Source organism: Apaloderma vittatum, unplaced genomic scaffold (genome assembly GCF_000703405.1).
Source record: "Apaloderma vittatum isolate BGI_N311 unplaced genomic scaffold, ASM70340v1 scaffold6492, whole genome shotgun sequence".
Taxonomy (NCBI): Eukaryota; Metazoa; Chordata; class Aves; order Trogoniformes; family Trogonidae; genus Apaloderma; species Apaloderma vittatum.
This window is the reverse complement of record NW_009701820.1, coordinates 1-23,572: the sequence shown is the minus strand read 5'-3', so window position 1 is coordinate 23,572 and position 23,572 is coordinate 1. Positions and strand designations below refer to the sequence as shown.

General features: G+C 39.6%; 1 protein-coding gene across 1 annotated transcript in view; it reads left to right on the top strand.

The window, feature by feature from the left end:
* LOC104281336 (ribosomal protein S6 kinase alpha-2-like) overlaps nucleotides 1–23,191 on the top strand; it is a gene marked incomplete at its 5' end in the record, with an annotated part of 46,007 nt that extends 22,816 nt beyond the window's left edge. The window contains 6 exons of the mRNA XM_009879297.1: nucleotides 3,858–3,938; nucleotides 4,704–4,783; nucleotides 7,419–7,525; nucleotides 14,872–14,909; nucleotides 15,626–15,768; nucleotides 23,117–23,191. Coding sequence (XP_009877599.1) covers nucleotides 3,858–3,938; nucleotides 4,704–4,783; nucleotides 7,419–7,525; nucleotides 14,872–14,909; nucleotides 15,626–15,768; nucleotides 23,117–23,191 — 524 coding nt within the window. The remainder of the gene's footprint in view (nucleotides 1–3,857; nucleotides 3,939–4,703; nucleotides 4,784–7,418; nucleotides 7,526–14,871; nucleotides 14,910–15,625; nucleotides 15,769–23,116) is intronic.
* Nucleotides 23,192–23,572: the final 381 nt, after the last annotated feature.

Below are 23,572 nucleotides of genomic sequence, written 5' to 3'. Positions count from 1 at the left end.
GCTGAACTAGTAGGTTGTCATTGCATGTACAGCAAGGGATGTCACTTACTTGACAGTTTATGTAGCTTGGAGATGCACTGACTCTTAGTTTTTAAGTGAGATATATGGTCAAGAAATTGACTGGCTGGAACTTAATTTATATTTCCATATTTAAATGTCAACCAAAATCAATACCATGAGAACTTCTGGAAGCAGGATTACAGTTTTATTTTCTTACTCAGAAAATATGGCTAGTCCATTATTGAGAAGGAGCTTTTTTTATGTCCTTGGAAGATGCTCTGAATATACTTTTCCCTTCTTCCCTTTCCCTTCTGTACTTCATGGTTATTAAAATTAAAACAGCCCAAGAAGTAAAAATTGAAACCTTAAATAAAACCCTCTCCCTAAGCATTCAGTGTTAAATAAAGTAAGCAGTTATGTCCACCTCTTTGATGTTCAGAGCTAGACAGACAGAAATGGTTAAGCTCTATTTATTTGCATGTATCCTCAGCTGCCTCTACTTCTCTTTTATATCGCATTAATACCTGGAAATGAGAACAGTTTTTATTTCTGGGTAGCAGGTGCTTCCTCTGTTGTTACAGGCTCCAGTAGTCTGGTCTCTTCGCTCTCATGACACCAGGGATTATTTTAGGAAGAGCTAATTTGTCCAAGAGCATGAAAGCATTCTTCATGTCTTTGTGCTCATTGCTCCGGATTGTGTTCTCTGCCTCTCAAGCCCAACTTGATAGTGAGTAGAAAGACAGAGAGGTCAGCAGGTGAGCCCTATTTCCAATGAGCATTTCTAATGACAGAAGTAAACATCTGGTGCTAACTGCCCAAGCTGCCTGTTTGTTGCCTGAGGCCCCTGCAAGTGGCCAAAGCAAGGATGGGGAAGCTGAGTTATTTGCACTTTACTCTGTGCCTTCGGTGTCCACCCCCTGACATTCCCAAGGAGTGCGCAGAAAGAGAGGCTGTTCCGCAGCACCAGGCAGGTGCTTGTGTGGGGCGAGCCCAGCCCGATGTTGAACTCAGCCGCTTGATCGTCTTCCCTGGGGCTGCTTGGGCTCTGCTGCTAACTTTGTAGCTCTTTTATAAGACCATCAGAAAAAAGCGATTCACTCAGAAAGGGATCCACAGAAATAGCTCCTTGTCAGAGATCCAGTCGGTTTGGAAATGAGTGCAGGAATTCATGGTGGTCCATGCTCACTGATCCCCAAATGAAGCTGAGCAAAGATACGCATCTTTGTTTCGTCACCTGTGTAGAAGTAAGTATCTTTGAAGTTCAGGCCGTGTCACCCCTTGCACTGCAGTAGCTGTTTGGACCCTGTCCATCCCCGTGCTGCTGGGGCAGTCCTTCCATAGCCAGAATCTAGCAGGCTGAATAAGCAGCCACAACTAATTCAGACCATGCTCGAGCAAATTAATCTAGTTATCTGACTGACAGGATGTGAGAACTAGAAGGGAGACTCCCCAAGTGGAGCAGGTGGGGGCCATTGATTATTAGAAAAGAATCTACAAAGTGCAGAAGAGAGGCATGTTCTTACTCACTGCACCTGTAATGCGGCAATGGAATCAGACAGATGTACAGCCTAATGCTGTTGAAATATTACGTCAAAGTGCCACGTATTCTTAAAAACTTGCCTGGTGAATATCAGACCCACATTGTCCCGATCCCAAAAATACAAAAAGGAGGAAGAGCAGGGGATTCCTATTACCAGGTGTATCTGGAATAAGAGAAAATAAATCACTTCTGCTATGAAAGAATTAATAGTAAAAGGAGAAGGGATTTAGCCTTGCACATTTATGAAATGTCATGATAATGGATGTGCACTATTTGATACAGTAACTGACAGTGCCCTGTGGTTTGTAAGCTGGTACAAGCAGCCTCTAGGGAGGCTAATTTGGAGGTTAAGATCAGGCATAGCCCAGGCATATCGAATTAATAGGGTGAGAACAGGACAGTAGGAGAAAGTAAGTGGACTCTCCTTTTTAGATAAGGTGATTAATAGCTTCTTTAGTGGATAGGATTGTCTGAAAATCTGGCCTTGTACAGCTTCTGCCCTCAGAGCATTTAAATTGGGCAGTATTTGATACTGGAAGATGGGGAGGGCAGGTCACCAACTCACATGCTGAGCTGTAATCCTGGTAACAGGTTCCAGCTACCTTTTTCAGAAGCTGCTGTGAAGGTGGTGATTAGAGCAGCTTTGGAGGAGAGTGGGTTCAGAATGGAGCCATAACTCTGGAGACTTGAGGTGCCTTTCTGTGATGATGTGGCCTTTTCTTCAGCGTTGCTGTGGCTGCTATATGCATGCAGCAAGGAGGGTGACATGGCAGCCTGATGGCTCCCATAGCGTGTAGCCACCACAGCAGCAAGTAGGACACGGCGCAGGGGACTCTGGCAAGGCATAGTGGGCACAGAAGGGTGCACTGCCGTTCTGCCAGCCTACCCACACACCTGTGCAGTGCAAGCACAGAGAAGCACTCTGTTAGACTTATCTAACCAAGCTTAATGGGAAGCATCCCCCATAGTGTGTTCAGCAACACCTCCTGTCCAACAAGAATTCCTACCTGGGAGCAGCATTGCTGACCTACAGCATGAGAAATGCTCTGCCTTCACATAGATTAAGCATGTGTGATTTTTGCTCATGAGGTTTGAGATTCTCTTCGTCTTGATTTTTGGCTGCAAGGTAGCTTAGGTTGAGTGAGCCCGTAAAGCTTGAGTTGCTATTGACTTAGATAAAGCAAAATAGAAGGAAATCCAACTGTCCTTACACTCCTGTTTAAGGTTTTCAGATCAGTAATTTTGGACTTGTTTCTGTGCATCACTTTATGAAATACAGCAACAGAATATGTGGTTTCATTATGGTATGTTCATTACTTGGATGCTCAGAGTACTCAGCTTCTCAGCAGTTCCACAACACATGTAGGCAATAATTGAATCTCATTGAAGTCTCAGGCTTTACCACTTAAAATAGTCTGAAAACATCCCTTGTAGAGACTTTCAGCTGAAAAGCATGCTGCCATTGTGTAATACAGAGAAAGAAGAAAACACCAAAACATTCATTATGGAATTCATAAAATTTTGATTGACTGAAAAATGATCTGTAGGATCAAGAGCTGATAATGTGGGTACTTGAATGCTCCTCAGTGTCTGAACATCCTGATAAATGGGTTTGCTTTAAAATCTTCAGCATTAGTTTTGATTAGTTTGATCCCAACTCACCGCTTTAACTATTTTTTCTCTTACTGTCTATTCATCTCAACCACAAGAGGTATTTTCCTCACTGATATCACACAATAGTTTATACATAAAAATAGTTTTTCACTACTTTTAATCAGCTTTTTTCTTTATTACTGATTAGTTGGTTGGTTTACTGGAAGTTTAAAACACTGTATGTAAATCACTTCCAGAGAGTGCTGTTTAGTGATATCTCATAAAGGCTGCATCAGCACAATTACTTTGCACAAGGTTAACCCGATGAGGTCTGTAACTATTACATTCTGTTTAATCTTAAATGAGAAAGAGTTATTAATTATATACCGTTTCAATGTTTACATTATTTTTTACATTAACTTTCTCTTCTGCAAAGCTTAATCACCTTCCTATTGTTGTTTGGAAGACTGTAGCCTTTTTAGTTAGGGCAGATCTCTGTAGAGGAAGACAGAGGGTGCCTTCCTGAAGAGCTTACTCTTTGCGCAGGCAAGACAGAAAGAAAAAGGGGACACTAGAGAGAGGTGTGATTTGCCAGAGGTCACACCACACGCCATCAGCAGAATGAAAAGCAGAATCCAAATTGCCTGAACCTCATTCCAGTACTGTATCCAGTGACCATGCTGCCTTTTAATACGTTGCTGCTCTTACTGTTCTTTCTTTATAGTTCGGGATCGGGTACGATCAAAAATGGAGAGAGATATTTTGGCAGAAGTGAATCATCCTTTCATAGTCAAGCTTCATTATGGTAACTATAATAAAATATAACTCTTTTTTGTTCTTAAATTGCTTGGAGAATTGTAACTAAATGTGTTCTAATTTCATATGTATACCTCCTGCCTACTTATGACTCTTGTCTCTAACAAAGTCATAGTGACTACTACCTGTGTGAAATTCTTCATTTCAGTATAAGTAGGTTTTAGCTGTTTCTACATCAAAATACATTTGTCTTAAAGACTGAGGTGATAGTGCTGGTGGTGTAGCTGGTGAGCATACATGTATCAACTCCCTCACCTGCTGTCAGGTATCATTTAGAAAAGCGGAGAATTCAAACAAAAACTATTTTTAATAATCAGCAGCAGTCTAAATTTGTGTATATGTGAACGTGGTGTCTTGCTGGAATTGCCTTCCTCTATCTCACCAGCTCCCTGAGGAGCCCCGTTGTTACTGTAAATAGTGCAAGCTCTCTCACACAAACCAGGGAGCTTCTCTTTACACCTAGCCTTCAGTGACTCCTGGTACCTTGTGCAATGAAAGCAATATTAATTGCTAAATGCTTAGCAGCATGAAAAAGAATGTATTAGTAATGCATTGCTGTCTCTCAACTGATAGCATTTTTCCCATAGTCTATGCTCAGTTGCTTAGTTCTATACAGAAATTATTTTTTTCTAATCTCAAAGTGCTGAAATGTCAGAGAAGCTAATGGTATGAATGTAACACTACTAGTCAACAAGATTCATTCTTTGGAGACTTTGACTCAAATTTCCGATATCTCTATCCTTTTCTAATGCAGCATTTCAAACAGAGGGAAAGTTGTATCTAATACTAGATTTCCTGCGGGGAGGGGACCTTTTCACAAGACTCTCCAAAGAGGTAAGCTGACAGATTTTTAACTTTGAAATGAAAGAGCTGTATCTCCAGAGCTTGCATTAAGTTAGTGGGAATGAAAAATGGCTTTAGGGATAGTCCTTCTGTATACATGTAATAGAGCTGTATTATCTTGCATCTTTGTAAGTGAGTTCTTAATAATTGCATTTGAATTATGCCATAGGTATACCTTCTGCCTGCCTGGGGAGAGCTGCTTCTCCCATCACCTCCCTGGGCTCCCATCCTTCCCCTTCTCTCTGCAGCTTTTGCCCCTGGAGAGGTGCTGCTGCTGAAGAAAAAGGCAGCTGGGAAGACGATCTGGAATTGAGTGTCATTAGGCAGGTTTTCTAGGTTCATTTAGCACTTGCCTTCGTCCCCAGAGGCCTCTCGGTGCCAGCTGTCTGCCCTGCTTGAAGCAACGCATCCTCATGCATTTGGCCTCAGAGAGGACCCTGCGGGCAGTATGAGAGGCAGCCGTGCCACCCTAGGGCTTATCTGAGCCCCAGAGTTCTCTGCCACCAGCATGATGTCCCCAGCCCTTATTTTTTTTCTAGAGTGAGGAGACAGAGGTGCAGGCAACCACCAAACACACAATTTTTAAAGATTAGATAAGGACCTTTCAAATGCAATCTTGGGGGGAAGCCCTCTTCTTGGTTTGAGGAGTTACTGATGGATTTGAAAAGTTGTGAAAACGGTACTTTTATTCAGAAGTTCCCTAGCCTTTTTTTTTTCCCCATCTGCCTCCTGATTCAGGTAGATGCTGCAGGCTGATGTGTGCACCACAGCTTGGGAGCCCAAGTGCTAATGCAAGATGACAGCAACAGGTTAATTACACTGCCAAGAAGTGATACTTGCATAAATACTCAGTATATGGTAGCAGTTATTTTTAATACAATGACAAAGATTCAATGAAAAAATAAAAATATCCTTCTACTGTTTCCCATGAAGTCAGATTTTGTTAGAGTGGCAGCATGTGTCTTAGCAAAGGCCTCTCTAGTTTCATAAAGGAGAAAAAAAGGGATTCTTGCTTCCAGAGAAGTTACCCATTCTGCACACCCAGAGAACTCAGAAGTGAAAGAGAACAGCTCAGCTTTCATGCTCCTTTAAACCTTCACATTTTTGCCAAATCTTTTCCAGCACAAGGCACTGACTTCTCTACTTTATACTGTCAAGAACGAGTCCTCTTAACTTGACAGTGCTATTATGTACTTCTTTTTTTCAGTGTTTGCAGGTCATCTTATCTACCCATACCTTGTAGCTGTTTAGTAGCAAGGTATCACAAGGGAAGAAGTTATGGGAAAACTTGAACTGCTTGCAGTTATGGATTTTGCCCAATAGTATTGATTTCAGTGGACTTTCAGTCAGATCCTGTGTACTACAGCATGCATATATGCAAAGATTGTCTCTCTTGCTCTATGACATCTGACTTTAATGAGGTGTACCTGTATAGATTAGATTTTTCCCTGATTCTGTTGATTTCATCTCTTGTCTACATTATTTATTTTAAACCTTATAAATAAATAAAATTTCGTTTATAAGTAATGCATTTTTATGTTCATATCAATTAATCTTTTAGTCAAAGTTTTCACTTGTGTATCTGTTTTCTTTCTAGCCTTTGCAGTGATATTCTTAATTAAACTGTGGGACATCTGTTCTCTGAATCTTCTCTTTTTGCTCTCAGCCCTTTTCAGCTCCTCAGAGTACTCCAGTATTGTGGCTGCCCCTTTCCAAGAACAGACTTAATTTTAAAAATAAGCTTAGCAACTTCTACTGTAGATATTTGCATTTATGTTTACATATGACATGTAAATTTCTGTTGAGCTGACTTATTTTACTTCTGTCACACATAGTATTCACACTTCTGTATCCAATATATCAGCTTGTCTTCTGCATTTTTATTGCTGTGCATATTGAAATTTAATTAAAGATAATTTAATAACATTGGTAATATTATAAAAGTTGAACCAAAGTGGTTTCTTGCCGAGTTGTTCTGCAATTAGTGGGTTTTTTCAGTTACAGAGGTTTCTTCCCACCTAAAACAGAGTTTTCGGTGTTAGCAGTATCCATATCAGCTACAGAAAGGAAACAACTGCCCTCAGTTCAGATCTCATCAGGCCCTGGATGTTAGACAACACATCACTGCTTCGGTCATCTGGACTGAGATTCCCTGAACCCTCAATGCATAGGATTTTAAATCCCTCTCTTCAGTCTCTTCATGCTGTATATTCTGTCACCTTGTGGGAATTTGGTAACCAAAAGCCAAGATTTTAGCAAATTAAGAGACATGAAAGCGATAAGGGCTGCATCGAATATATTGACTTTTGCCATTAATTTCCAAAGGCTAAGGAGTTAGAACCATATTCATATTATTACAACATGATGTCATCTAAACAGATCAAACAGATGAATGAAAGCAGCATGTTTTAAGGAACAGAAGTACAGTAGCATCAATTTTTGTTTTATAAGGAGAATCTGGTAAGAATTGTTAATGTGAGCTCAGACAAATTATGGTAAATTGAACCTGATATGATGGCCCTTCCAGCATTCCCAAGTTAGACAATTCCTTCCTCATGTCTATTTAATGCAAGCCAGCCCACCATCGTCCGGTAAACAGATGTGTTGTTCTCTTCCTTCTGTCTAGGTGATGTTTACAGAAGAGGATGTCAAGTTCTACTTAGCTGAGCTGGCCTTGGCATTAGACCACCTCCATGGTCTTGGAATTATTTACAGGGATCTAAAACCGGAAAAGTAAGTTAATGAGAAAGAGTGAAGCAAAACGTAAATATGTGAGCTTTTAGGTCATTTCTGCTCCTTGTCATGCTAGTAAGTCGAAAGTTGCCAGAGGGTCTGCCATCCTTCTTGTATGTGAGACTCTATGCGTGAGACCCTCACCATCAGCAGCAAGGTCTTCCTACCATATCATTGTAGCTTGAGGCCAAATACTTTTTATGCTCCAGTATGTTGGGACCTCTGTGTGCCTGGCCTTCAGTTTAGTGAGTAATCTCATTGCAGGTCCCAAATATCTGTGCCTGTGACTTCAGTAGTGCCGTTCCCTATTTCCAGCATTTAATCTGACCTTCCACCTTGATGTGCTATAAACTGCACAAAGCAACTCCATCTTTTTTGTTTTAGCCAAGTAAGTGAGCATCCCTGGAAACTAGTATCAGAGACATCATAACCAGGATATTAAAAACACTTTTATTAATGATTCTAAATATTTTCCAAAGATTTACTTATAATTGCAGATGTTTTCTGTTCCTAATGTGGTGTTACAGTGTATTTTCATTTCCCTTTTCTCTTTGCCGCACATCAGTAGACTAAGTGACACCCTCCATGATATGGTTGGGAGTGATGTGATATTGTTTTTATTCCCTGTCACTTGCTTGATGCTTTGCCTGCATTTTCTGTGGTGGCTCAAATGAAACAGGCTGCAACGTTTCAGTTACCAGCTTTGGTAATGTAATGATCGCTGTTGTTTAAAAAAGATGGCCACTGTTGCTTACAATTCCAAAGTATAACAGCAGAGCAGCCTTTTCCTTCTGTGACTTGAAATTCAAAAATATGCAGCTCTTTTTTTTTTAAATGGAATGTTATTCATGGACAAAATAAGACACCAGAAGTAATAGAAGGTGGTCTTTGTGGGTGAAGTTGAAGGGGGCTACTTATTTACTGTGCTGTACTTTGTGATTTAAACTTTATATTCAATGTTATGTTTTGGTTGCACAAATATTAGTAGCAGTACTGTATGAATTCATACAGATGTATGTAACAAGAGTCCTTTGGGCTAGAGACCATTTTGCAAATGACTGAAATTTCTAGTCTTGCCTGTTTATGCAACCAAAACTGAAAACCAGAGTCTTTGGCAAATACAGGCAGTCATCCTTCAAATTAAACAACTGGAGGAAAAAAGCTGCCGTTTTGTTACTAATATGAAATGCAGCAGCCACACCAAAGCTGCCGCTGCCACATGCTGTTGTGTTATCTGTCAGCAGCTTTTTGATTCCAATTTCATTCTGAATTACTAGTTTATTCATTCAGCATCAACAAACATGTACATAATAGAATAACTCCAATTACAGGGTTTTAGTTCTAAACTTTGTTTCTAGTAAGTGTTAGTATGAATCATGCACTACTTTTCTTTCTGGTGCTAGTTGAAGCTGTTTTTCAAGCCAACAATTTCATATATCAGTATGATATATGAAATTGTTATTAGAAGGTATCCAAATATGATCTGTATACTTGGATATAAGTCACAATGCTGTTATGTTTATAGGCACATGCCATAATTTTTGGCTTAGGAGAAGTTAGAGGAGAAAATTAAGTGCACATCAAATCTATTCACTGTATTTGAGATACTAAGAACCTGATTTTTCAGAGTTCTCAGCATTATGTGTCACTTTGCATTTCAAAGCACATCACTCACTGACTTCAGTTGCAAGTGAGAGCACTTAAAACTTGTTCAGACCAAACTCAGTGTCTCAAATCAGGGATCAGTGAATTAAGAAATGAGAACTCACCTAAGAAAGTAAGGTGTCACTGATTTGCCATTGTCGCATAGAAACACGCTGAAAAGGCAAAAATGGAACCCAGTTATCTGTGCATTTTTGTCTGACTGGAGACCAGCCATCCATCACCTTCAGTCTGCCACTGTGCTAAAAGCCTGAGTATTATCTGTTCTACCAACTGGTGCAAGAGTTATCTGGAGGAAAACAAAAGGTATCATCCATAATTAAAGAACTTCATACAGTGAGATTACTCTGTAAAGTGGCAAGCCTTCATTCTGGTGTTTCCTAATTTCTGAATGTTTGGTTTATGTTCTTTGATGTACAGTTAAATAGGTACCGGTGATACAGTTGAATCTGGATACAACTATCATAATTATTTTACATGAATATAACTACTGTTGTACAGGAGAGGGAATCACCCAGACTGGTATAACTCAAGTTCATATTTGGAGATAAATCAAGGTATATATTTGATTGAAAACCATGTCCTTTAAAAACAGCTTTATAAATGCAAAGCCTATACATAGCCATTCCTAGGACAGCAGAGTGTGACAGCCTATTATTTCACTGGAAATTTAGATTTGGAGTAAGAGGGGGCCGGTTAGCTCAGTCAGTTGAGCGTGGTGCTAATAACGTGAGAGTGGCGGGTTCAATTCCCGGTCGGTCCCCATGGGTTGCCTGATCTAGTCGACAGGTGGTATCCCTGGCGACAGGGAGGCTGGATTAAAATGATCTCTAAAGTCCCTTCCAGCCTAGTCCATTCTATGATTCTGTGAAGTACACCAAAAAAATAATATTCATTCTGAAGGGGAAAAAGTAATATTTTTTTAAGTTACATCTGGGAAATTATAGTGCTCTCAGTAAGATGATAAAAGAAAATTAGGACCATCCCAGGATATTCCCATCCTCCCTTTGCCCCTTGGCAGGGTCAAATATATGAAGGCCATTGCAGGTGAGTTGCTAACATGTTCTTAAAATAGCTGGTGGAGACTCCGTGGTCTCCATAGGAGGCCTCTCAGCGGTGCTCCACCAGTTGCACATCTAGAAAATTGCTCCTGATAGCAGCTATTTGAATGGCTCTTGCTGCAGCTGCAGGCCATTGCTCCTTGGCCTGTGCTCCTAGGTTCCCCAGCCAGCTCGATACACTCTCGCTTGGGGAACTGTGAGCACATCTGTGTCCTCAGACCTCTCTTCTGTACCCTGAACAGTCCAACTACTAAACTCCTTTTCACCAGTCAGTCTTTCTAGGCATTTGGTGTTTATTTCCCCCCTTTGCTTTCTCTTCATCCCTATCTCCTTTGAAGGGCAATGTGAAGAATTACACCTGCGTCTTCAGGAGAAGCATTACTGGTCTGGTTAGAGCACAAGGTTTTCTCTGTCAGGTGTGCAGAACTGGAGATAAATTAATTAGTTCACCATTTCCCGATTCTCTCTCACATCCTTTGTTAAAAGATAGGTAATCCGTTTGACCTTTCATTGTTCAGTGCCTTTGCTGTCCTCAAGAAGGTCCCAAAAGTAACTGCTGATAGGCTTGAGATTGCTTCAGTGAGCTCTGTGAGTATCCTTAAATAAAGTTCATCATAATTGTGCCAAAAAAGACTAGTTAGAAAGTAGTGTTGTTCAGACCACTTGAAAAAAAAACCCCAGTACATTAAAATTTAAGGTTCAACATTTTTTCAAGATTCCTGGAGCAAAAATCTGTATTAACAATTCAAAGCTATGAATTAATTTTAAGTGTAACCAGAATATATACTCTGGGAGTTATTACAGAGTTAGCTGTACTTACTTCTACACGGCAAGCACTCGAGTTTTCTGGTTAAAGTCTTGTTTAGAACAAGCAGATTCTTCTTTCCTTAAATTGTTGCAGCTAAAGTCTTCTTCAGTTATCTTGGTGGCTTCTGTGTCATCTCTCGTGGAACAACCTACTATTTAGTCACACTGAAATTCATGGCGTTCCACGGTGAGGCTTGATTCTATTTAAGAACTGCAGGATCAAGCTATTAAATATGATAAATATACCAGACTAGAAAAATGGGAACTTATTATAAAGTAGTGTGTGGTGCATATGTTATTTCTCATGCTGTGATTTAAGGGTATGAGTGACTTAGAAGTAACTCTACCTTCTGAGAATGCACAGGCTGTTTTTTTTTTTTCCTTTACTATCTCCAGGTACCCAGGTGCACCTCGATAAAGTTCTGTCCTAGGGGCTTTAACAAGTAGTGGTTTCCATTGTAATGCTTTCAGCTCTCTGTACCAAGGGACAGCTCACATAACTGCTCGTACAACTCCTGAATTGTTGAACTATATTTTTTTAAAAAACAAGACACCACTGCTTAATACAGCATGTTGCAAACCATGGCAATTCATTCATTAACATAGCTCTCCTGTGTAGAGAGGAAAGATCTGGGAATCAGTAAAGGACAAAGACTTTTGGTAAAAAAACGCCATCATCTTCCATTGAAGAAAGCTGTCCCTTTTTGGGACTTCATGGTATCAGCAAAGTTACAGGAGAGATGAGTTTGGCGTAAGACTGTTCAGCATGGTGAGATAGTACAGCGTCATGCAAACACTGAAATGTCAGAAAAGATGGACAGTCTGTGAAAATCTTTAACCCTTTGGAAGGTATTTTAATACTTCACGCAATCCGGTACTTTCATAACAAAGTATGCACTCAAACACTATGAAGCTTCAGGTTTTCTTTCCAACCTGAAATTTTGGCTGCAATTCCTGAAAAACATGAATTGTGGGTTGAATTTTCTGCACAACTAAGCTGACTTGGAAAGAAACTTAAATCATTAAAAAAAACCCCACCCCAGAGTTCCAGCTTTAATAGGTTTTGCAGAACTTCATGATGATTTGGGTATATTTGAGTTCAAAGTGAAGCCTAGAAGATATGACTCAAAACTAAAAATAAAGAGAGAAATGGGAGAGAGTTGCTATGACTTTGATTCAAGAGTCATTATAAAATAACACCAAAAAGGAATTGCAAAAGATCTTCATCTTTGTTAGTAAGGAAGTCACAGTCCTAGCTCTCCTATGAACTTCTTCTGTGACTGAGCGTATGTCATTCCCCTCCTACTACCTTAGTTTCCCAGCTTCTGAAGTGGAGATTTTCTGAAGGCATACTTTTAAACCGAGGTCAATGAAAGCAGCTTGAATGCTTGTGGGATGATCTTGAGGCTAAGATGTTGTTATTACTTGGAAATAAAGAGCAGGTTGACAACAGTATTGCCAAACCTTCAACTGAACAAATAAAATGCAAACATCTTGTAGTGAAAGGTTGCCACTCATGGGATTATAGCCTAGTTTAACAATTAAAAGTAGTCTACTACTTTTATACATATATACATATATATATAATTCCAAAATATTGACTTAGAAGAAAGATTTTTCTCAAGCTTGAGTCACATTAACAACTTCTGGTTCTTTTTTCCCTTCTGCAAAATAGTACTAGCTTATTTCAGGTTAGCTGGTCCTGCAAAACACAGCTAAAGTCATTGTGATGGTCACAACAGATTTTCTACTACTGACAGTGTGGAATAAAAAGGAACTGTAAAGTGATAGAGATAAAAAGAGAAGACAGAAAGTATGATCAGAGAATGAGTTGGCTTCAACAGTCAAAGGAAAACCATTTATCTGTTGTTGTAATCTGGATGCCTAGAAGCAGGTGCATTGTTCTTTGGTTCTTAGTGTCACTCAAAGCTAATTCAATGCTACAATTATCTTTTTCTCACTGTTAGCATGCTATTTTCTTTTTACATTGAATGCAACTTTCAGTTCACAACTGTAACATTGTATGTGTTGCCAAATGGCAAAATGCGGAAACAGCCGGATGCCCAGAGGGTCCTGCCAGGGGCCACAGGGAAGCTGTGGCAGCTGAGGGCATCATATAAGGGTGATTAGAGAACAGGTGACAGAGGAGGGAACTGTAGAACAAGTTTTGGAGGATACAGGATGCACATCTGCAGGAAACCAGAATCTGTTTCATTTTTCTGCTCATATAAACAATTGGTGTGAAAAGATTCATTGCATGCTCCAAGCTCACTTAAAACATTAGTATCAGCCTGATAGCTGTGTTGGTATAGCCTCTACCCCGGTAATGCAGATAAGGTCTGAACCCTCTGATGAGGACAAAGGAATGAAAAACATATGTTGTATACACAGAAAATGGTTTTCAATAGGAAATGGATGAAATATAAAATTGGTATTTCTGGGAAAAATCCCACACTCTGAATTGCATTGTTATTCATAGGGGCTTCCTGTATGTGGGGCAAAATTTTAGGTGGTTTCTGTGAGCTCTATATTCCCCCTGCCATTGTTCCAGTGCCAGGTCAGTGAAGTTCTTATGTTCACCTCACTTCCACACTGCCAGGTGGTTTCTTCTGTTGTCTTCTGAAGCACAAGCCTCTTGTTTAGCAACTGCCATTGCAAAAATATGCTATTGGCTAGTGCTTAAAACTTATGCGTCCCTCATAAATATGGGGAGAAAGAATAGAGGTAAAGATGCTTTTATCGAGAAGAAAAAGCTTTAATTATTGAGCACATAGTAGTGACTCAGCTGCTGGCCTTTGTTTGATGGCCTACACAATAACAGTCTGTTCTAAACACACAAATGACAGAAGATCGTCTCTTTTCAATTATGTTTCAGTAGAGAACCAATCTTTCATGGCAGTATAGCCCAACGTGTTTGTTTTGTTTCTGTCTTATTTTCTTCCGGAATAATTGGATTAGAGTGACTCTTTAAGAGAATGTGTATATAAAAGTAGCTGACACCTTGCTAGACCATTTTGAGAAGAGAACTATACTGTCTGACCAGAACTGAAGAAACACCACTCTTTTTTACTGTGTCGATATTTACAGACAGAAAAGTTACCAAAAATCATTATCTTTCAGTTTCAGTGTTCCTTCTTATTTCCATAAAAACTAGCACTGCTTTTTGTGAACCACAGTCATTTTTCTCGCAGAAACAGTGGAGTGCCTTTGTGAGAACAAAATATGTTGGCAGGTGGCAAACATGAGAACACTTGAACTTGGCTTCCAGGCTGAATTTTCATTTATGCTTCTGGACAGAATAAATTAGCAGGGGCTGAGAACCATGGAGTTAGACTACGAGTAGTCATTGTGCTCTACAATCACTTCTATTACTTCAGCATGAACATATCTACCTTTGGAATTAATTTTAGATCCAGTGAATCCAAGCTCTGATTATTTGTGTTCTTGCCTTTATTCTTATGAGAAGAACAGAAAACCTGTAGCTCCTCCTCTTGCTGGGAGCAAATACTCTGCAGTTGTTGGCTTTGAACACCCTGTTCTTTCTGAGCTGGGTTTGCATGCCCTCCCTGCGCGTCCCATGGAGGAAGGAGGCTCCTGGTGCAGCTGCCACAAACCATGTGTGCTTCAGACATAAGATTAGACAGAACTTTGAGAATCGTTTTTCTTTCTAGAAGCGTATCATCCACCGAGAGTTTGTTTACACATGTATTTGAGTCTTGCATATGTCCTTACCTGTCTTAAAAGTGTTTTATTCATGTTTGTTAACTGCCTTTTGTGCCTGCCTCATGAGTGAATGTTTGCTTTTTTGCTTTACAGCATTCTTCTTGATGAAGAAGGCCACATTAAGATAACAGGTACGTGAGGAATGGAAAAGTTTTTATCTACAAGCTGATTTTTTTTCCTTCAGTATGTTCCATGCATCTCGGGCTTTGCTTAGGAAGAGTTTGCTTACAAAAACTCAGAAGCCAGAAGTGCTTGAGTGTTGGGCTTCTCTTCTCTGGCAATTCATCAAGCCTCTGCGCTGCACAGCACATGGAGAACACAGTATTTTCTTGGTGAAATTATACTCCTGACTGATGTGAAGCATGCAGGCTTGGCTGCCTACCACTATGAATGCTTCCAATATGACTGCATACTCCAGATTAAATTCTCTGAATTAAAACTTTGCCACTCTGGAGGTGCTGTCTGGCCATCCTTTTCACTGGTGTCCATCTAGGTTTATTATTCCTAATGCGTTGGTCACCTGAGCAAGAATCCTTACCAGCCAGCATTGTCTTTGATGAACTGTGTATTTCTGCTTATTTAAATTCTCTCTTCTGCTTTGGGCCAGCACCTCATTCTGAACAGGGGAAATGACACACCTGCTTTCAGGACGTATTAGCAAATGCCAAAGAGGCATTCCATGTAAGCAGGGCTTCAGCACACATGTGCCAGTGGCCTGTCTGCACACACACAAAAGGGTGCTTCATTGGCTGGTTGGTGGGTTTTGTCTGAAAGGTTTTAAGCCTGCAAAAGTGCGAATAATTGTTTTTATAGGCCTGACAAGTCTTTCTTGTTTCAACTTGTTTAGATTTTGGTCTGAGTAAAGAAGCCATCGACCATGATAAGAGAGCATATTCGTTCTGTGGGACAATTGAGTATATGGCCCCAGAGGTGGTCAACCGACGAGGACACACGCAGAGTGCTGACTGGTGGTCTTTCGGCGTACTTATGGTAACAGAAAAGTTGTGTTTGTTTGTTAGACGGGTGACTGTAGAAGTGATCCGATCCCTCAAATCAAAAGTACTGCTTTCAGCAATTACAGGTTGATAGAAAAGTAGAATCGTAGTGATTGCTTGATTCTGTTGCGCTGGTGATAGCAAACCAGCTGTTCCTGGCAGTATATGAGGTAGCGTTTGGCTCCACATTCTCTCTCTCTTCTCACAGTCCTTTAGTGTGTCAGTTGGTTACCATAAGCCATGAATATTTCTACTGCACAGAAACAGGGCAGGGCAAGCTCAGTAGAGCAAAAAACATTTCAGAAGAAACATCTGCCTAGTTACTAACATGCTTCCTGTTCGGAAGCAATACCCCAAGGAGCAATTTTTAGATGTTAGGGATATTGTCTTAAAGAAACACAGAAATTTACTTTTTTTTTCTTTTCCCCCTGCAAAATATGAGTTAAAAGGACATATTTTAGAGGGCACTCTGAAGGTTTCACTGGACCTCTGTGGTTCTTTTGGCATTCATCTGTCTTTTTCACATCAGCATTGCTGACTCTTGTTCCGCTAAATGAGATACAGGTAGTTTTTGGACTGGCGGTGTGTTTCCTGCAGTCTTATTAGCTGGTATGAGATTGTCACTCAAAAACCTCACTTTTCTTCTGGTAGGAAAAGAAAGCAAATACATACATGCATCATGTTATCCTCATTTCTTCTTTTGTACCATTTTGCTGCGTCTCAATTATGACTAGTTTAGGGTGTTTTTACTTTTGTCCTGAGTGCATGCTGAAGCTGGTTTTAAAATGATGCATGTGAAACAATTTTAAAATGACTGCTCTTCAGAGGGGGGAAATCACTGGAAACAAACACAAATGTATCAGTTGGCATAGAGGAATAGTTAGTAATTAATCTTTTTTTCTTACATGTCTTTGCACTGGGTTAACTATAGAGAAGTTGCAATTTTTCCCCACTGTTGCTTAACATTTAAGAGTCCTGCAGGCTATTCTGGAGGTAGTTTAAATTAAATCAATATGAGAAACTGTGATAATTCATTTTTTATACATGGAAATCAATGAAAAGTAAGTTAAAATGCAACATGAATTTATAAAAAATCAGTCATGCTAGATTAATCTGATATTTTACTTCATGAGATAGCCATCTTCTTTTAAACAAAGTAAATGAAGAGGATCTCATGTGCCTCCATTATAATAAAGGATTTGATACAGTGTTGCAAGGGAAATTCATTAATCGAAGGCATTGATTACTGCCTATACCATCTATGAATACATCATGGGGAAAAACACTACAGAAAGGAGCTATTTCAGCTAGAGAGTAATGTTGCCCCAAGAGCAGGTAGGAATAAATTCATCATGACATGTAGTTAGCCTGGAAAGTAGAAGAAAGCTCTTGACTGCTCAAAAAAGCCCTGAAAAAACTTTCTAAGAAGAGCTCTGTGAGAAATATCTGACTTCAGTGGAGCTGCTTGGCTTACGAGAAGGACCCAGTAACATCCTCCTGAATGCTGCAGTATTTGACACTGGGATGAAGTATTAGTAAAGTTGTCCAGAGAGGTGTTGAACCTTTTCCAAGCCAGCCATTAGAAACGAGGTGTTTAGGTGCTAACCTGCTCCCTCCTGCACCCATCCAGCCTTTTTAGTCTGTGGTGCCATTGCTGCTGAAGAGGACAAAGAGAAGATCAGGAAGTTGGTTTGTGACGCTGTGATTTTTTTAAAAGCTGTATAAATGGCATAGGGTTTTCACACAGTTATTTCCGGTGTTGTTTTATTGAGCATGGTGCTGTCCCTTGAGCCCAGACACCATGCATTTAGTTTAAATTTTAATTATTTAATCAGTTAATCTAAATAAATATAGTAACTTATTGCCTGAATTTAAAAGGACTGGAACACAAATCCACAAATCCTGTGGCCACAAATCAGCACTTCTGAACCACATAGGTTTATTCAGAAAAATCAATAGGTTATGTCTTATATATCCCAACCCTTTAATTTTATTTATTATATATTTAGTTCTAGAGGATCGCTATGCCTTCTCACTCTCTTCTGTTGAATGATGGTTTATTTGGTGTATAGATTGCTTTTGCTAATGAATTTGGCTCCTTGCCCCCTGTTTTTTGCTAGGCTTTGTTTCTTTTTTCCCCTCCATCTCACCATTCATCTCCTCCTCCAGGTATTCAATTTATTAGAATTAGAAGAGACAAGAATCCATATAAAAGGAGATTAATTACAAAGAGCAAAACTTTTTAACTGTAAGCTAATGCTTTAAGTCTTTGAGTGCTACCAGACATCTTAGAGAAAAATAGCTCTAATCAAGCCTGATCTATTTTTCATTTTAATGGTTGAGGCAGAAAAAAAGCTATTTCCATACACTAAAAATGCAGGAGGATTTTCTGATGCTGTCTTTTGCTCTTCTTATTTCTTCTTTTTTACCTTGATCTGCCACTTGCATGTTCTTTTAGGGACACCTTTTTTCCACCAGCCTTTAAAACTGAAAATAATTAAATTTATCTAAGAGTTTTATTAGCATTTCTCCCCAAGTAATTTTCCATATAATGCATAATATACAAGTTGATGGCATATGCATAAATTGAAAGGAAGTGAATGTGATAGTATAATTTTCATACCTAGAATTTTGATCTATAGAGGGAACGTATTAGGCAGACAATGGTAAAATTACCTGTAACATAGCCATCAGAAGAGCAGCCAAAGACTTGTTTGTTTTATTTTGTAAAAAGAGATTAATGCTAACAGTCAGGGTGTATTAGCAGCCTCTTGCCAACTTGTACTGACCAGGGTACAGGCCAGAATCAAACTGAATGATTCTTGAAGGCAGCATTAAATGTGGCATGTTGTAATTGCTGATATCAAAACAAACTTATCTGAAAAAGATTAAATTCTGTTTTATGGTAGCTTCGTATGTGTCAGCTCCTATAGAAATACACATCTTTAATTTAACATTTTCTAAGCATTCCAGAGGAGAATACCTGCCTCTCATTTAGTATGCAATGACAACTGCTGGGACCCAATTAACATTTTATGCTGATAAATTTATGTGGTTCATCATGACCAGACAGATTTTATTTCCTGCCTTCCTGCATCTTACTCATTGCATTGGAAATTTTGCATAGGTCATACTCTGAGAAAGCTTTGCACCAAAATAGCCATATGAACAAGCAATTGACTGAAGTTATTAAAAAGCTGTGTATGTGATTGCTACCTTTTCTGCTGGGCTACAGATTCTTAATGCTCACGCTGCTGCCTCTGAAGCTCACATAAACACGTCTGCATGATACAAAGTGCACAAGTGCCTTGGAAGGCCTCTCAGAACAATGATGTTTTAGTTCATCATACCAGCTCATTTACAAAGCCACAGACCTCATGCAAGTTTCTGTTTCAGTTCAGAAGAATGCTGTACACCTTTGAGATTCATGTGAGCAGAGATGGGAATGTAATTAGAGAAAGAAGGGGTGTGATGACTCAGTAGGCAGTTCCAAATAAAAAGAACTGTGTTTATATTTGTCAGCAATGTAGTGAATGTGTAAGTAGTAAAGTCTTCACAAGAAAAGAAAATATCCTTTTGGTATCCAAAGTAGTCAGCTCTATAGTAATTGTGTAGTAACCACACAGTGGCATTGGAAAAATCCATAAAAGACATCAAAGCAATACAGTCTTCTTTTACAAAATCCTGTCACACCTATTTTATACCCAGTGTAAGAGATGGTCTTCATGAACAGTATTTTGAATGTTTGTGCTAGCTGCTACGTGAAGATATTCAAACCTTTGCAAACCAGAGGTACTGACAGGCTGACTCCTATTCTTACCTCTGCCATCGGCGTGGTTCCAAAGAATGTTTGTCAATATGCTGATGGACGCTTTATATATATAAGTATAAATATATATATACACACCTGACTACATATATGTATATAAACCTGACTATGTATATATATACCTGACTAATGATTAAATACTTAACGCATTTTACAAATGATGAAACTGAGCTGCTGACCAGCTCCCAGCTACCTGGAAAATGACTGGACGCATTGTGGGGGAACCCAGCCATTCTGACAAGAGTGTCTCTCTCTGCTCTCAAAAACTGAGTGGTATCAACTTTCTTTGTAACCCTGAATTTTATCCTAGGCTTGCAATACTTGAGCAGACTTGGGCTGAAGTAATTTGCACAGTCTGCTTCCCTCTATCTGTTAGGAAGTTTCATCTGGCAACTACCACAGGCTGTGGACTTTTTCCTCATTGATTACCTTCCTCTCTGACCTACCAGGGTTGCTTTTTGAATCCATTCCCTCAGGAAATGTGGCCCTCTTTCCCAAGGTCTTCCCACATGTATACCTTCTGGGGTCTCCAGTGCTGATGTTTGGCGTTTTGCTCACTGAAATTGAGACTGACCTGAAAAGAAGAGAAAGGAAACACTGCAGAGTATGTAGAGACCTAAGCAGGAGCTCGTCTCCAGAGGCCTCTTCCTATCGAGCTTCAATTTTGTGGTTCTCTTAAAATGCAGCTGAGCTGAATCAAGAAATATTTGCCTTTCTTGCTGAATATTGGTGCAGAAAGGAAGTCAAGGCTGGAGGGAGACACAGCGTTCTGAAATACTGGCTGACAGAAGCTGGCCCTCTAGAATGCTGAGGAAGAAAATCATTGAGAGGCAAGGAGTGAACACGTGGTTTATACAGATGGGGAAGTGCAGAAAGTGAAAAGTGAGCCTCCCAGCAAAACTATAGGGTCTGCTTTAATAGCCAAAAATACTACAGAGCTTTTTCACACCTGTGCTTCACTCCATGTCAGCCTGATGGGACCCGTACAACTCTGTATTTCTGTGCAAGGTTGTTAGCAGCAAGTGCTCACTTCTGTTTGCATGTTTAGGTTTAGCAAGATTTTTGATTTTTTGAGCAAATAAGCAGGAAATCAGGTTGTTATGCAGTAAAGCGGTACCTTTAACTGATAAGGTGGACTATTTAAATTTTTGTTTTGGTCTTGTGATTTATTTTTTAACCTTCAACAAATTTAATCAGGACTGCAGTTGAGAAGCCAGTGTTTTCTTCCAGCTGCTGCTTAGCTGAGTTCATTGAAGTAAAAAGCTCTGGTACATTTAATTCATGTATCTGCCTTTCACTTTAAATATTGATGGTTAAGAGCATTTCTTCTGAATCTGAATTAATCGACATTAGACGCATGTAATTAGAAACATGTGGTAATGGAGTGCTAGCCATTAGAGCAGTGCAGTAAATATTCCGTGCAGCCTCCAGGTTGGTCATTTCCCCTCCTTCTTCCTGCAGCTTAAATATCCTTTTTTCTTCTTGCTTGGACACTGACTCTGAATTTCTTGACTTGAGGTTGCTTGGCCCCTTGCACCCATGATGTGTTTGCAGATCTTTCTGTGATACTGTGGGGGATGGGAGTCGTCCTCTCGCAGTCACTGACCGAGTAGTTTCTTCTATCTGTCTCACCTGCATCAGCAGCATCAAGCCCATTTCTGCCAAAATAAATGAGATATAGCAGTCATTGTTAGTGCTGTTAAATTAGATTTATTATAACAACAAAGTAACACGAGCAAGTGTAAGTGAACATCAGGTACTTAGCCTGAACATAAACTCTTTAGAAAACATGAGGAGGTTTTGGTACAATACGTACCATTTCTGCTGCTGCCCTGGGGAAGCAATGCTGTCTGCACCTCATCCCCAGTGTATCTGAACACTGGCTCTAATAGGCCAGAATTACTTAGAAAATGGTGCTTGAGCTCCAATGTCATTTAAGCAGTTTCATAAATTCTCTCCCATCACGTTTCTCTCTAGAAGACGAGTTGCTTTCCTTCAGCTCTACAAGGCAGCCCTTCTCTTGACTCTCCTAGACCAAACAGGAGTTAACACCTTTGTGTTTTCCGAATCTCATTTATATGTCAGCCGTACACACTTTTTAAAAGTGTTTTTTTCCTTGTTTCTACTCTGTGTTTCATGCCTTGAGGCAACTTGCCACTAATGCAGATTAAGCCTTCAATTAATTAATTGAGAGTTGTTTAGTTATTGGACTTCTAAACCTTTTCTCCACCCTCCTCCCAAAATTTGCCCAACAGTTTCACAGTTATAGTTTTCTTATGGATTGTTTCATTTTTCTTATAGTATGCTTATTTAATCTGGGAAGAGGGAAGAGTCAGGCTGTGGGGCAGTCTGACACAGGTTTTGCTAATGAAAAGATCCTTTTTTCTGCACAAATGTGCTTCCTGAGAGCAGTGAAGCTACTTGTGTGATAAGGTACAGAAACTACATAAGGATTGCAGATTACGTGCTATCTTAACAGGTATTTAATTATACCAATGAATATTGGTAGATACTTACTACAGTGGAAGACATCTGAAACTTGAGTCACAGACTTAAGCAAGTAGTAGTTCTCCTTACCCTCAGTGGACATTGTCCTCCTTTATACTTGGTGTCTTTATGTTTGGAGATGCATGACCTTCATCACCCTTTAGTCAGAGGAACCAGCTGCCACTCCTACACTCATGAAACCTGGGGCAAGAGCTGCATGAAAGACGTGGTGTTGAATCCATATTAGGCAAATTTTTTTGGCTGTTGTTGTTCTGGTTTGGTTTTGTTACAAATGTGAAATTCATGTCAAATTTACTACCTTCCTGTTTCAAAGGGCCTATAACTGATTGATGCTCCCATTCGTGAATTATGCAAATAATTGATGATGATTGCTGAGTTTTGCTTTGAGATTTGGGTTCAGTTAAATGCGACACTTGGAAAATTCATCACTGAGTACAGCCAGGAGATAAAAAAGCACACTCAAATGCCTTGAGAATGTGGGGTTTGTGCATGTTTCTCCTATAAAGCCTCACAGTGGTGTCTCTTAAGTGGTGTAAATATGCAATCAAAAAGGTGGTTCCACTCAAGCTAAAAGAAGAGGGTGTGGCATGTTGAACTCATTTTCCACACACCACAGTCCATGCTAAACATCTAGGAACAGCCATACTCATCTGAATGAGTAAGGATACTGCAAGACAAATATCTCATCTCCAGCACTGGCCATAAAACAGTTGCTGGAGGAAAAAGCATATATGGTACTTCTTCCCAAAATACCAAAACTTGCCCCCAAGTATCAGTATAAACAGTTTGTAACAAGACTCTTGAATGGAACAGTCATGTTAGTTCTTCATGTTCTGCATAATCTAGACTTGCTGTGTCATTTTTTTTCCTGAAGTACAGTTTGTTAGATAATTTATTTTCCTCAAGTTTTCAGTTGTGTTGGAAATAGAAGGTGGGTGTGGTGTCTATCAGCTGTGCAAACCATCTCAGTGCTCATTTGGTTTACTATTTAATTGTTACTCCACAGTTTGAGATGTTGACGGGTTCGTTACCCTTCCAGGGAAAAGACAGAAAGGAGACAATGGCACTCATTCTCAAGTGAGTACTGAAACCACTTTCACTCCTCTACCTGTGAACTAACTACCCTCTGGGAAGCCTTAGGTCCTAAGTATAAGAAGGGTCGAGAATAATAATTATTCATAATGTGTTTTTCAAAGTTCTGTAAGGCATGAACTTGGTAAGACATGCACAGCTGATGCCTGCATGGGGCTCTATAATTGCCTTCAAAATAAATCCTAGGAAGTGAATTACTGAAAAGGCCTTACAAAAGAAATATATCTTACTTTCTGTAATGAGGAACATCATTACCTACACAGAAGTGGGAACAGTCAAATTTCTGCAGGATAACTTATGTTTTGTTGTTGCCAAGTTTCAAATATTTTCCTTTGCAAATTTCCCATTTATTTATTTTTTATTATTTATT